The sequence below is a fragment of the Macaca thibetana genome, chromosome 12 (assembly GCF_024542745.1).
Source record: "Macaca thibetana thibetana isolate TM-01 chromosome 12, ASM2454274v1, whole genome shotgun sequence".
NCBI lineage: Eukaryota > Metazoa > Chordata > Mammalia > Primates > Cercopithecidae > Macaca > Macaca thibetana.
In genome coordinates, this window is record NC_065589.1 from 51,840,422 (window position 1) to 51,854,121 (window position 13,700).

The window sequence follows — 13,700 nt, forward strand, 5'->3', positions numbered from 1 at the left end:
ATTTCTTTAAAAATCCATGGACAACTTGTATCCAGATTTGCTTTCTGTAGAGCAGCACTGCATTTATTCCAAACAGCAGTAGGCTCTTCCTCACCCAGTGGCTTCCAACAGTGCCTTCTCTTGGCTATGCAGCTGTCACAGTGGTGATCTTGTGCTGTTTAATACAAGTATAAAATTCCCTTATTCCATTTCTTTATTTGGCGAGAGTTAAGAAGGATATCTTTTCTAACTGAAATGGCTTATTTGTAGTTCCCTTTGAAGACAGATAATGGGCTTACCACCTCTTCTCACCCGGGCTGCTTTAATTTGTGCAGCTGATAACCCCTGGGCTTCTTCCTCTCATTTATCTCACTTTGCTTTTGATTTGCATCAGACTCCCTGAGCCTGTGTCCTATTTGGAGGAGAGCTGAGGGAAATGCATAAATAATGTCTAAAATAAACTTGTGAAGTCAAGTATCAGTTACACTGAAGATCTAGGGGTGATCTTGGGCACAGATTGAACTTGGAAAAAAATTCTCTAGGGTGCTTGGGAGGGGGCTCTGCTGAGCAGCAGAGGAAGGCAGTGGGAAGAGGCATTGGATAGGGAGGCTTCTCTTGGAGGCCCAGCAGAGCACCTTTGATTTAGCGCAAAAGGCAACGTCAGCTGATGGTCGTGGAAGGAAGTGTAACATGAACAGGACATTAAAAGGACTGTCCTCTCTTTAGAGGAGAGGGAGGGAAAAGGGGGGCTGGGGAGGGAGAGAGCAGATGGTAAGGCTTTGTGATGTTTCCACTTTCCCTAAAAACTCTCATATCGTGGTGCCCAGGAATCTGCCATCCATTCCTTCCTGCCGTTAAACTCAAACCAACATACACATATTTTAGACCATTTAAATTCCACCCTTTTATAGCACGTATTATAATTGCTCAGTTAATTTGGCATTAAGGTATCCAAAAATGTCAACTGTGTACTTAAAATCTTTGTTGGGTGTTTGGCTCTTTTCCTTGAGAGCACATACAGGAGCCATCCATCCAACCAAAGCTTTAGAATCAGTTTCTGTTTGCTGAAAAATCTGGTTTTTATTTGTTTAGGTCCTAACGCCAACCCCGATGGTCTCATTCCGTGGACAAGGTTTTGTAAGGTGAGGACTGTCTGGGTTTTATGCTCTCTGAGTCCTTTTTGCTCTCGGTCGAGGTTCTCATATTTCTTGCTGTGACAGTTACTTAGCTGTTTGCTGATTTTGGCCTGTTCTTCTCTGGCCAAGGAGCCCCCCGGGCAAGTTGTTTACTTTTCTTCAGTGCAGGAGGTTGGTCTCCGAGCAGGAGTCTGACAGGAAGCACCTGCCTGAGTGATAACATTCTTTCATATCTGAAATGAGGCTTCTGTTCACTCATGCTGGACCCCTGCCCAGCAGTATTTTAGCCATTTCTGTGTGAAATGTATGTTCTGGGCTGGGTGGCACAGCCTGACCAGCCAGACGAGTTTAATGGCCTGCTTCAGCAGAGGGGCCCACTGTGGGGAACATTTAGAATCTGCTGGGGTGGCCAGACAGTGCGGACCAGCTTGCACTGCTAGATTTTGCTAGCGTAGGGCAGCTTGTGTTTCCGTGATTCACGCCGGAGGTCACCCCCGGGCTGGCTTGCTACTGTTTGGAAAGGGAAGCAGAGCCCGGCCCAGGGAAATGGAGAGCTCTGGAGAGCTCCCGGTCTGAATGCTGATAACAGCAGGGAGGGAGCTTGATATTCCCTGCCAAGGGAGGAATCCCATTGCTGTGCTGAATGGGATAGTTGCATCTTTGGCACCTGGGGAGTCTTTACAAATGATGGTGGGAGGGACCATGGTAAGTCCTGTTTTAGATTTTTGTTCATAATGTGTGCATTTGTATACTTTCAGGAAAACATAAATGATAAAAATTTTCCCTTCTGGCTTTGGATTGAAAGCATCCTAGAACTCATTAAAAAACACCTGCTTCCTCTCTGGAATGATGGGTAAGGGCCACTGCTAGATGTATTTTGAAACATATTTTTAGTGCTGCAAGGTTGAGACAAGGCCTGAGTCCAGCTTCAGTATTTGACTAGGCGTGTGTGAATCTCACGGAGGTGCGCATTTCCAGGCTGTCCCTTCAGGGCTTCGGGAGAGTAGAACTTCATAACATTAACCTTACGCTTTCTTAGTACGTATATATGTCTTGGCAAAGCTAAATTGAAAACAACAACTCTTTGAGTACCATTCATGCATTCATTCACTCAACAAAAATTTTTTGAGCACCTACTATGTGGCCCCTAGGAAGGAAGAAAAACCCTTTAAACTGGGTAAATCGGCCGGGCGCGGTGGCTCAAGCCTGTAATCCCAGCACTTTGGGAGGCCGAGACGGGCGGATCATGAGGTCAGGAGATCGAGACCATCCTGGCTGACACGGTGAAACCCGTCTCTACTAAAAAATACAAAAAAAAACTAGCCGGGCGAGGTGGCGGCGCCTGTAGTCCCAGATACTCGGGAGGCTGAGGCAGGAGAATGGCGTGAACCCGGGATGTGGAGCTTGCAGTGAGCCGAGATCTGGCCACTGCACTCCAGCCTGGGCGGCAGAGCGAGACTCCGTCTCAAAAAAAAAAAAAAAAAAAAAAAAAAAATAAAATAAACTGGGTAAATCATTTCTATCTTGGCTTATTGCCAGGATCAGCTGATATTTCAGCAAAAGTTTTAACTTGATCAGAAGGGCTAGAATATGAAAATATATTGCCTAGGTCTTCCTCTCCAGTAAAAAAGATGTGTAAATTCAGACATTCTCGTGGCCTTTAGAATAATCAAGGAACAATAAAAGGCTCAATCCCACTCATGTTTGTTGAGCATCTGTAGCATCCTGCTGACAACATGTTCATACTTCTTTTTTTTTTAAACCTTAGTGTATACATGTATAAGTGGAATGCTTCCTTAAGTGACAACTCAACAGATTTTAAAGTAGTCTACGTTTTTTACCGTAGGTTCTTTTCTCACATTCCAGCCGTTTTCTTGGTTTGTAGGTTAGCATGAAAACGGAAATCACGATTGAACTAAAATCCCCTCCGTCCGTCTCTTTGATATCCAGGTGCATCATGGGCTTCATCAGCAAGGAGCGAGAGCGCGCCCTGTTGAAGGACCAGCAGCCGGGGACCTTCCTGCTGCGGTTCAGTGAGAGCTCCCGGGAAGGGGCCATCACATTCACATGGGTGGAGCGGTCCCAGAACGGAGGCGGTGAGTGGGAGTTTGAGCACACAGTCCCACCATTCCATGTGTGTGAAGTTCCTCTTCATCGCCGCCAGTCAGCTCATACAGATAGTGTGTTTGGGACATGAAATTGCAGATCTTATACTTACCCCAAATGAGCACCCCATTAGGATTTAATAAACCACCACAAATATCTGTGGTTCACTCTCTGGAACATATTGTGGAAATGATGGTCTTGAAAAGACAAGGCCCGTTCCTTCCTTTGCATCAGGTTCATTATCTGCAGATCAAGGATGTGAGTCAATATAATCTGCAACCCGTTCTTGGAAGGAATCACATTTCCCACAGGAGTAAGCGTCCAGATTCTCTTAGGGTCATCCCAGAGTAGAGTGTGCAGTGAGGACAGGCTTCGGGAGAAGACTTCGTACACATCATTAGCCAGGGAGTTGATGCAGGGCCTGTTGGGACGAGTGGCAGCCTCTACCCTGCCTTCAAACAGAGCAGCTGCAAATTTATCTTTATCATATATTGGGTTTCTATCTAATCAAATGAGTCCATGGCTAAAAGACTCCAGAAACCTTGATGTTATGAAGCAGGTTTCTGAGGGTGAAGCTCAACAGCATAAATGAAAAAATCATGAAGACCAACTAATGACTTTTCACTGTTGTTCAGAGTTTGGTCTATTTGAAGGGCAGGAGGAAAAACTGATTTGTTTCAGTAATCTTTTTTTTTTGTTGTTGTTGTTGAGACAGAGTCTCGCTTTGTCGCCCAGGCTGGAGTGCAGTGGCTGTATCTCAGCTCACTGCAAGCTCCGCCTCCCGGATTTACGCCGTTCTCCTGCCTCAGCCTCCCAGGTAGCTGGGACTACAGGTGCCCGCCACCTTGCCCAGCTAGGTTTTTGTATTTTTTTTAGTAGAGATGGGGTTTCACCATGTTACCCCGGATGGTCTGGATCTCTTGACCTCGTGATCCGCCCGTCTTGGCCTCCCAAAGTGCTGGAATTACAGGATTGAGCCACCGTGCCCAGCCTGTTTCAGTAATTTTTATACTTTTAAGTGGGTAGACACAAAATGGAATATTCTTCTTGTTCTATTTATTTTTCTGAAATATTCCTCTTTTCCTATTTTTCTGGAATACTCCTATTTGTTTTTCTGCCGTACTCTTCTTGTTCTGTTTGTTTTTCTGGAATACTCTTGCTTTATTTGTTTTTCTGGAATATATTCTATTTTTCTGGAATACTCTTGTTCTATTTATTTTTCTGGAATACTCTTGTTCTGTTTATTTTTCTGGAATACTCTTGTTCTATTTATTTTTCTGGAATTCTCTTGTTCTATTTGTTTTTCTGGAATGTATTCTATTTTTGTGGAATACACTTGTTCTATTTATTTTTCTGGAATACTTTTGTTCTGTTTGTTTTTCTGGAATACTCTTCTTGTTCTATTTATTTTTCTGGAATACCCTTCTTCTATTTATTTTTCTGGAATATCTTCTTATATTTATTTTTCTGGAATACTATTCTTTCTTGTTCTATTTATTTTTCTGGATTACTCTTCTTGTTCTGTTTGTTTTTCTGGAATACTCTTGTTCTATTTATTTTTCTGGAATACTCTTCTGTTTATTTTTGTGGAATACTCTTCTATTTATTTTTCTGGAATAGTCTTCTTTCTTGTTATATTTATTTTTTTGGAATACTCTTCTTGTTCTATTTGTTTTTCTGGAATACTCTTCTTGTTCTGTTTTTCTTCTGAGGAAAAAGCAGGGAGGCTGAGACGAGAGTCTGGCATGGGCAGTAGTCATTGGAACCTGCCCTTTTCCTCTTACCCTGTTCCCTTCCTGAACTAGCCGAGAGACAGAGCTAGCAGACCAAGCAGAGATGAAGAAAACCCTTGGCAACCAGGAAAGGTCAAGCAGGACAGTACCAGCCAGGAAGGGTTAGGATAGCAGCATAGTCTCATGTTCCACAGCAGGCTCCCCAGAGCACCTGAACCGTGGCCTCTGGAAGGTGGACACCCAAAGGGAGATTCTGTATCAGCTAGGAAGAAGGATCTGAATTTGGTGTGGGAATAAGAATGGGAGTAAATTAAACCATGGTTTATTACATTAAGGGTTACAGGGAAATGTAGGAAATAGGATCTTTTTTTAATTTCAAAGTGTTTTCTATATATCATTTATTTTAATACAAAATTAGATTTTTCAATATGAAAAGAAAAACAGAAAGTGAGTTTATCTTTAATAATTTAAATCTATGGCTTAAGCCAAGATGACCCACTTAGTAGTGAGTTATTTATGTGCCTATGGGCAGCACATTGTTGAAGATGCAGGCTTTTAAAGGTTTTTAGTAAATCTTTTTTGCCCAAATTTATAAATCTAAGCAAATAATGGCAAATAGAATGTTATTGAGAATAGTACCTCCCTTTATTTTCCCTGAGACAGTATTATAATTTATTTAGAAATAAAGCAGTCTATTATGTGTGTTGTAACGCTTAGATTGGGATTAGTTCTTATGAGGTTCACTCAAATCCATCAACTCTGCAGTGTTTTATTTCTCTGTCCTCTTTCATTTTGGGATATTCTACGGGATTCACTTAGCTTTTTTCCTTTTTAGAACCTTACTTCCATGCGGTTGAACCCTACACGAAGAAAGAACTTTCTGCTGTTACTTTCCCTGACATCATTCGCAATTACAAAGTCATGGCTGCTGAGAATATTCCTGAGAATCCCCTGAAGTTTTTGTATCCAAATATTGACAAAGACCATGCCTTTGGAAAGTATTACTCCAGGCCAAAGGAAGGTAAGTGGGGCAAGCGGGCGGTAACAGCGTGGCACAGTCCTTCCTGATGAGGGGGTGGTTATTCTCAAACTCCACCCATGTGGTGTTTTGCTTTTGAATTGGTAAGAGTAGGCTTTCAAAAGATGGTATAAACTCAGTGCAGGTGAAACATAATGCATTATTTGGCCTGATACAGCTAGTAAAAAATGAATGGACAATTTCCTATTTTAGGAATGTTGGAAAAGTCCATTGCTGGTCTTGTGTATTTGTTACTATCACTGTTTCCACATGAAAAGGGGTAAAGAATAAGGAACTGTGGCCAACCAATGGAAGGCATCTTGCTCACATTAAAGTTGAGGAAACTGAGGCCTGGGAGAAGTGAAGTGGTTCGTTTAGGGTGGCCCAATTACTTACTAGATCCTATTTTTTTAACGTAATTATTAAGAGGAGGCCTCATCTGAGAACACAGGTCTCTTGCTTCTCAGTTGTCAATGAATTGCATTTGAGAAAGTTCAAATTAGACCTGTTTTGTTTGGAACACACCAACAAAGCTGTTTTTCAGAATCAGAAATCTCAATATTAGGACAATTACTTTGGAATGAAGATGCCCCCAGCTTACCTTGACAGCTATGAAGATTCATTAGCCAGGCTAATGCCAATAAACTAGATAGAACTTTGCATATTTTGGGCTCCAACTTCTTGTAAGAATTCAAGTTGTGTAAAGAGAAAGCTCCTAGCTAGTGTCCTGCTGAAATCTGCCCTTTTCTTCTCATTGCCTATGCATTCCCACTAGAATTTTAGGTGACTCGGGCAGGGAGGTTATAGCCCCTTAAAGTTTTAGGATGCTAGGCTGCCTAGAAGCACAGTAGAACTTTAATCCCCCCGAAAAGTTGATGTTCTATTCTGAAGTAATTTCTGTTGATGGAAAGCATACACAATGTGTTTATTTCTAGCACCAGAGCCAATGGAACTTGATGGCCCTAAAGGAACTGGATATATCAAGACTGAATTGATTTCTGTGTCTGAAGTGTAAGTGAACACAGAAGAGTGACATGTTTACAAACCTCAAGCCAGCCTTGCTCCTGGCTGGGGCCTGTTGAAGATGCTTGTATTTTACTTTTCCATTGTAATTGCTGTCGCCATCACAGCTGAACTTGTTGAGATCCCCGTGTTACTGCCTATCAGCATTTTACTACCTTAAAAAAAAAAAAAAAAAAAAAAGCCAAAAACAAAATTTGTATTTAAGGTACATAAATTTTCCAAAAACTGATACCCTTTGAAAAAGTATAAATAAAATGAGCAAAAATTGATCAGAGTGGGAAAGTAGTTCTTTTCAATCTAGAAAAGGCCAAAGTAATGATTGAGATACATTGTCTCCACTTGCTTTGATTTTGTTGTTTCATTTTATAAAAGGTAGAAAAAATTTTGGAAATGTCATTGTCAGTTATTTGGCCTGCAGCACTGTCTTGGGGTGAATGGATGTAGCCTTCATGTAAAAACACTGTGTGGAGCAGCTTTATCTGCATTCAAACCTCCAGGTAGGGATGAGGGACTCCCCAGACATTTCTCTGGTGCTTTTCTGTCCAGGGTAAGCCACGAGGCATTGTCATCTCAGGGTAGTGCACCGCACACGCTCACACCTAGGCTTACCCAGGCAGAAGCGGCGCAGATTCCAGTCTGGCTATTGCTCATCACATCCCTGGAGTGTGAAACGTTTCCCAAGGGGCTGGGCTGGGGACATGAGCCTCCCATGAGCTGTACTTTTGCAAATGTATTTTACAAGTGTATGCACTTACCCAAAATAAAAATATAACGTGATAATTCAATTACAGACAAAAGATGAAGTGTGTAAGTATGCACTAGTGCTTTCATCACTCAGGTGTTGACATTGCTCTTTCCTTTTTCCCCATTTTAGTCACCCTTCTAGACTTCAGACCACAGACAACCTGCTCCCCATGTCTCCTGAGGAGTTTGACGAGGTGTCTCGGATAGTGGGCTCTGTAGAATTCGACAGTATGGTGAGTACCACGGCTGGCCTGTGTGTAGCTGTCAGTAAGTGTGTGTGCTCAGAGGCAGGGAGGGCACCATGGCAGATCCTGGGCCTGTCTGCAGGAGGGAGCCCTGGCAGAGCCAAGGAGAGTGCAGTGCTCAGATGAGCCATGACAAGTTGGAGCTGCTAGATTTAAACCACCTACATCATCCGCGGGATTTTTATTCCTGGCATTGAGCACCTTCCAAAAAACAAGTGACGTTTCTAATATTCAGGTTTCCTCCTCTCCCCTTTAAAGTTGCCATGTAGAAATTTCATATGTTGTGGAACTAAGATTTCTTTGATAAGCAAATGTTTTTCTTCAGTATGCGATTTCATCACTGTGTCGAGGGGAGGGAGTGTTATTTTTAGAAAGGGAGAGACTAAGGCTTGGTAGTTACAATAATTAGAGAGAATTATACTTTAGCAGCAATGAGATTACTTCGTCTGCTTTATATTTGAGAGCTAATTTGTACAACTAGCTCCTGGGGCTGTGAAGGACTTGCCAAGAGTAGAAGGTTCAAGGAGTGAAATAGTTAATGAGATTCGTGATAGAAATGGGAACATGATTGTCCACAAAAGAGAGCATCTTCCTTTGGGGGGGTGTTTTTTAGTATATCAACTAGTATTGTTTGCCTTTCAGCCTAAAATCCTTCCTCTTAAAGATTTTGCTTGCTTGGCTGGATTTTTGCTGATGCTATTTAATTTTAAGCTCTTTTCCACCTGGAGGTATTCCAGCTCATTTTTTAAAATTTATTTAATGCTTCCAAAAAATATCCTGAGTTATTACTGGCCTTTCTTCCTTCCTGTATACCTGGTGCCTGGCAAAAAGTAGGTGCTTAACAAAGAGAGGAAGGCAGCGAGGAGAAAGGTGAGCGAGAATGAGAGGGCATCACTCTTCAGATATTTGGAGAATGCATTGATAAGGCCTCAGTAAGATCTGCCTGGATTCAAGTTTCTCATGTGCAATTTTTTGACTTTTTCCCTCACCTTAAGCACGGGCTACAATCATTGGAGATTGTACTTTCTTACACCTTTCTGATTGTTGTTGACGAAATAGCCATTCAGAAAAACACTTAGCTATTGTGGCAGCGAAATAGTTTCATTCCTATTGGCAAGTGTAAAATGAACCTTTTCTGTGTGTAAGAAGGATCCTGCTAGAATGTAGCTCCCAACACTGCTATAAAGGTATAAAGGGCTTTATAGGCTTGGCACAAAAGTGGAATAAATATAAAGCCCTATTCAGAAAATATGTTATATCACAGGAACCGTAAAACGGGGGGATTTTTTACACCTCCTTTGTTGTTCCCGAGCAAATTACATCATCATCACCACCACCATTAATAGATGACATTAAGCACTCACAGTATACCATGTACTTCACAGGTAGTAACTCATTCAGTCCTCACAGCTACCTTCTGAGTTAGGTATTATTATTTTTCCTACTTTGACAGATGTGGGAACAGAACCTCTCCTCCCCACACAGCCCCTTTTATGTAACTTGACTAAGATCAAGCAGTTAGTAAATGGTAGAAAGAATATTTGAATCTACCTGGTGAGTCTCTAGTGCATGCTTTTGTCCAGTATCCTGGGAAGCCTCCCACAAAAGGCTAATCTTTGCCCCATTCAAAACATGTACCTGAAGAAACTGTTTGTACAGGATTGGGTTTATTCTGTTATGAAGACAAAGGCGTCATGGCCTTTGGGTGAGAGGCCTGTGTGTGTTTGGGATTTGGCAATCAGCATTGCATCTCTGTCATCACCATTATTGAGAAAATAGATGGATTGGTTCCCTCTCTGCAGTCCTGTGGAGCAGTTGGACTGCTCTCTGTTTTCTCAGGATGATACTGTGAGAGCAATTTAAATATGCTAAGCACATGTCAGGAAACAGTTTTGTGGTCCTCTTTGTGGGCTATGGCCCGCCGTACCCATTCCATTCCATTTCAGATGATTTCATTTATTTCATTTGTAGAATAAAATAAATCCATTTCACACACACACACACACACACACACACACACACCCTCTACACACCACTAAAGTCTCCCATTAAACCCATAGAAGACTTAAAAGAGCTAAAAGGGCTATAATTTAAAAAAAAAAAAAAAAGAGTTCATAATTTAGGCACGGCACTGGTTAGACAGAAGTTGAATCAGTCTCTAAATTGGGTTGACTCCGCAGTGGTTTGCTGGCCTGCCCCTTGGCCATGACTTCCATCCAGCATCTACTCTTATAATCAGGGTGTATACTCTGAAACAGAAGCAGCTCTCCCGAAGCTGGCTGTCTTCTGCCAAGTCTGGAGGTTGCAGCTCTGAAAGAGGGTGGCACCAGGGGCGAACGCCTGGTGCAGCCTCAGGAGCAGTAGGACCATAGGCTCCTGAGGAAATTGTCCAAGACAGCCAGAGCACCAGTGTTTTCTGCAGTATGACTTGGGTATTTGTTTAGTCTGGATTTCCTATGTAATCAGTGTTTTTCTCTGGGACTATAATAGAACCAGTCTACTCTCCAAGAGGCCTTTAGCCAAAGCTCATAATGATAGGACTAGCTATTAATCGTCTACTACTTTCTGTCTACCATACTGAACATTTTACATATACCATCTAATTTAACAAGCCTATCTGCTAGGTACTATTAATCCCCTTTTGACAGATGAAGACTTTGAGATTTAGAGAGGTTAAGTCATTCGCCCTGGTCACGCAGTGACAGGATCTGAATCCAGGCTTCCTCTCTTCCTCTATCTATCTCCCCCTCCCTCCCTCTCTTTGCCCCTGTAGTCCACCTTATTAAGCACCCATTTGAAACATGAGCCAGACTGAAACATAGGGGCAACACTTTCACTGTGCTTTTCAATCCAAAATAATTTTCCTAAGAGCCCACTATGTACCATACACTATTGAGCACTTGGGATTAAAAAAAGTTCTCCAGAGGCTTTCCAGTCTAGTGCCATGTGTCTCAGTCTTGGTGCTACTGGCATTTGGGGCTACAGAATTATTTGTGGGGGATTGGCAGGAGGGCTTTCCTGTGCTTCATAGGAGGTTCAGCAGCACCTCTGGCTTCTACCAAATAGATACCAGTAAGCACATGTACCCTCTCAGCCAGATGGGACAATCAGAAATGTCTTCAGACATTGCCAGGGGACAGAATCATCCTCAATTGAAAGCATCTGGTCTAAGGGGAAACACCATTGTGGAAGTCAGACAGGAAGTCACTGGCAGGCTAGTATCCTTTGGATGAACAATTTACTTACTATAAGTTGTCCTGGTCAAGGCAGCTGGGCAGAAGGCACTGGTGGGGGGAGGGTGAAGGAGTTCTTAGTAATTCTGCTTCTTTAGCCTGTACCTGAAACACAGTCACTGATTTTACCCACTGAGTGACCTTTAGAGGAAATGTATCATTTCCCTCTCCTTCCTCACTACCTCTGGCATATGGCTCAGCGTTTCCACACCCTTGTTTCACATGAGCAGATTTGACATGTTGCTCTGTCCCCAGACTTGCATAACAGCAAAAAGCTTTATGCAGTCTGGACGGATTCACAAAATTAAGCCAGTGGGCAACAGAGTAATAATCCATCAGCTTAGGTGATATAAAAGGTCTTGATTAGCCCAGAATAATAGATAGTACATGCTGAAGGCCCTCTCATTCCATGGTATTTACTTGCCATTGCAAGTATCTTCCTACTACTTCATTCTAGAATAGACGAGCAATGTTTAATGTATGAATCTGCATTTCACAAGATCAGTGTAATAAACTTAACCACATTTTGTCTTTTTACAGATGAACGCAGTATAGAACATGAATTTTTTTCATCTTCTCTGGCGACAGTTTTCCTTCTCATCTGTGATTCCCTCCTGCTACTCTGTTCCTTCACATCCTGTGTTTCTAGGGAAATGAAAGAAAGGCTCGCAAATTCGCTGCAACCTGTTGATAGCAAGTGAATTTTTCTCTAACTCAGAAACATCAGTTACTCTGAAGGGCATCATGCATCTTACTGAAGGTAAAATTGAAAGGCATACTCTGAAGAGTGGGTTTCACAAGTGAAAAACATCCAGATACACCCAAAGTATCAGGACGAGAATGAGGGTCCTTTGGGAAGAGAAGTTGAGCAACATCTAGCAAATGCTATGCATAAAGTCAGTGCCCAACTGTTATAGGTTGTTGGATAAAGCAATGGTTATTTAGGGAACTGCTTGACACAGGAACGGTAAATTTCTGTGGGAGAATTCTTACGTGTTCTCTTTGCTTTAAGTGTGACTGGCAGTTTTCCATTGGTTTATCTGTGAAATAGTTTAAAGCCAAGTTTGTATACAATTATATCAGTCCTCTTTCAAAGGTAGCCATCATGCATCTGGTAGGGGGAAAATGTTGTGTATTTTATTACATCTTTCACATTGGCTATTTAAAGACAAAGACAAATTCTGTCTCTTGAGAGAATATTAGCTTTACTGTTGTTATGGCTTAATGACACTGGCTAGTATCAGTTGAAGGATGTACATTTCCAAATTCACAAATTGTGTTTGATATCCAAAGCTGAATACATTCTGCTTTCATCTTGGTCACATACAATTATTTTTACAGTTCTACCAAGGGAGTTAGGCTATTCACAACCACTCATTCAAAAGTTGAAATTAATCATAGATGTAGATAAACTCAGAAATTTAATTCATGTTTCTTAAATGGGCTATTTTGTCTTTTTTGTAATTAGGGTGGTGTTTAGTCTATTAGCCACAAAATTGGGAAAGGAGTAGAAAAAGTAGTAACTGACAACTTGAATCACTGACCAGAGATAATATGAGAATCAGATCATTTCAAAACTCATTTCCTATGTAACTGCATTGAGAACTGCATGTATTTCGCTGATATATGTGTTTTTCTGACAATTACATTTGTGAATGGTTCCATTATCTTTCCTGTGCTTTTTCCAGACACTTTTTTGAATGGATGATGTTTTGTGAAGTATACTGTATTTTTTACCTTTTTCCTTCCTAATCACTGACACAAAAAGTAGATTAAGAGATGGGTTTGACAAGGTTCTTCCCTTTCACATACTGCTGTCTATGTGGCTGTACCTTGTTTTTCCACTGTTGCTACCACAACTATATTATCGTGCAAATGCTGTATTTTTCTTTGGCGGAGATAAAGTTTTCTTGAGTTTTGTTTTAAAATTAAAGCTAAAGTATCTGTATTGCATTAAATATAATATGCACACAGTGTTTTCCGTGGCACTGCACACAATCTGAGACCTCCTCTCTCAGTTTTTATATAGATGGAGAGAACCTAAGTTTCAGTTGCCTTTTACAATTGAAATGACTAAAAAACAAAGACAACATTGAAACAATATTGTTTCTAATTGCTGAGGTTTAGCTGTCAGTTCTTTTTGCCCTTTGGGAATTTGGCATGGTTTCATTTTACTGCACTAGCCAAGAGACTTTACTTTTAAGAAGTATTAAAATTCTAAAATTCTGTTAATCTCTTATTAATAGTATTTAATATATTCTTAAAATTACTGACATTATGAATTAGTTTGATGCTTTTCTCCTGTACCTCAATCCTTATTTTAAAATAAGATTAATAACACTCTTTTCCTAAATGTTGTCCTTACCTGCCCTATGCATACTCAGAATTGCTATGGCAGATTTAAGATATGTCAATGGAAGAGGTCAGAGGAGTAATATTATTGGAAAGAGCTATAATAGGTGCCATAAAAAGCAAACAAACAA

General features: G+C 41.2%; 1 protein-coding gene across 2 annotated transcripts in view; it reads left to right on the plus strand.

The window, feature by feature from the left end:
- The window catches only part of STAT1 (signal transducer and activator of transcription 1), a 44,810-nt gene extending 31,480 nt beyond the window's left edge, over window positions 1–13,330 (plus strand). For both annotated transcript variants that reach the window (XM_050751704.1, XM_050751705.1), the window contains 7 exons: window positions 1,072–1,121; window positions 1,874–1,968; window positions 3,066–3,211; window positions 5,790–5,975; window positions 6,908–6,983; window positions 7,870–7,972; window positions 11,758–13,330. In XM_050751704.1, coding sequence (XP_050607661.1) covers window positions 1,072–1,121; window positions 1,874–1,968; window positions 3,066–3,211; window positions 5,790–5,975; window positions 6,908–6,983; window positions 7,870–7,972; window positions 11,758–11,772 — 671 coding nt within the window. In that variant the 3' untranslated portion in view covers window positions 11,773–13,330. The remainder of the gene's footprint in view (window positions 1–1,071; window positions 1,122–1,873; window positions 1,969–3,065; window positions 3,212–5,789; window positions 5,976–6,907; window positions 6,984–7,869; window positions 7,973–11,757) is intronic.
- Window positions 13,331–13,700: the final 370 nt, after the last annotated feature.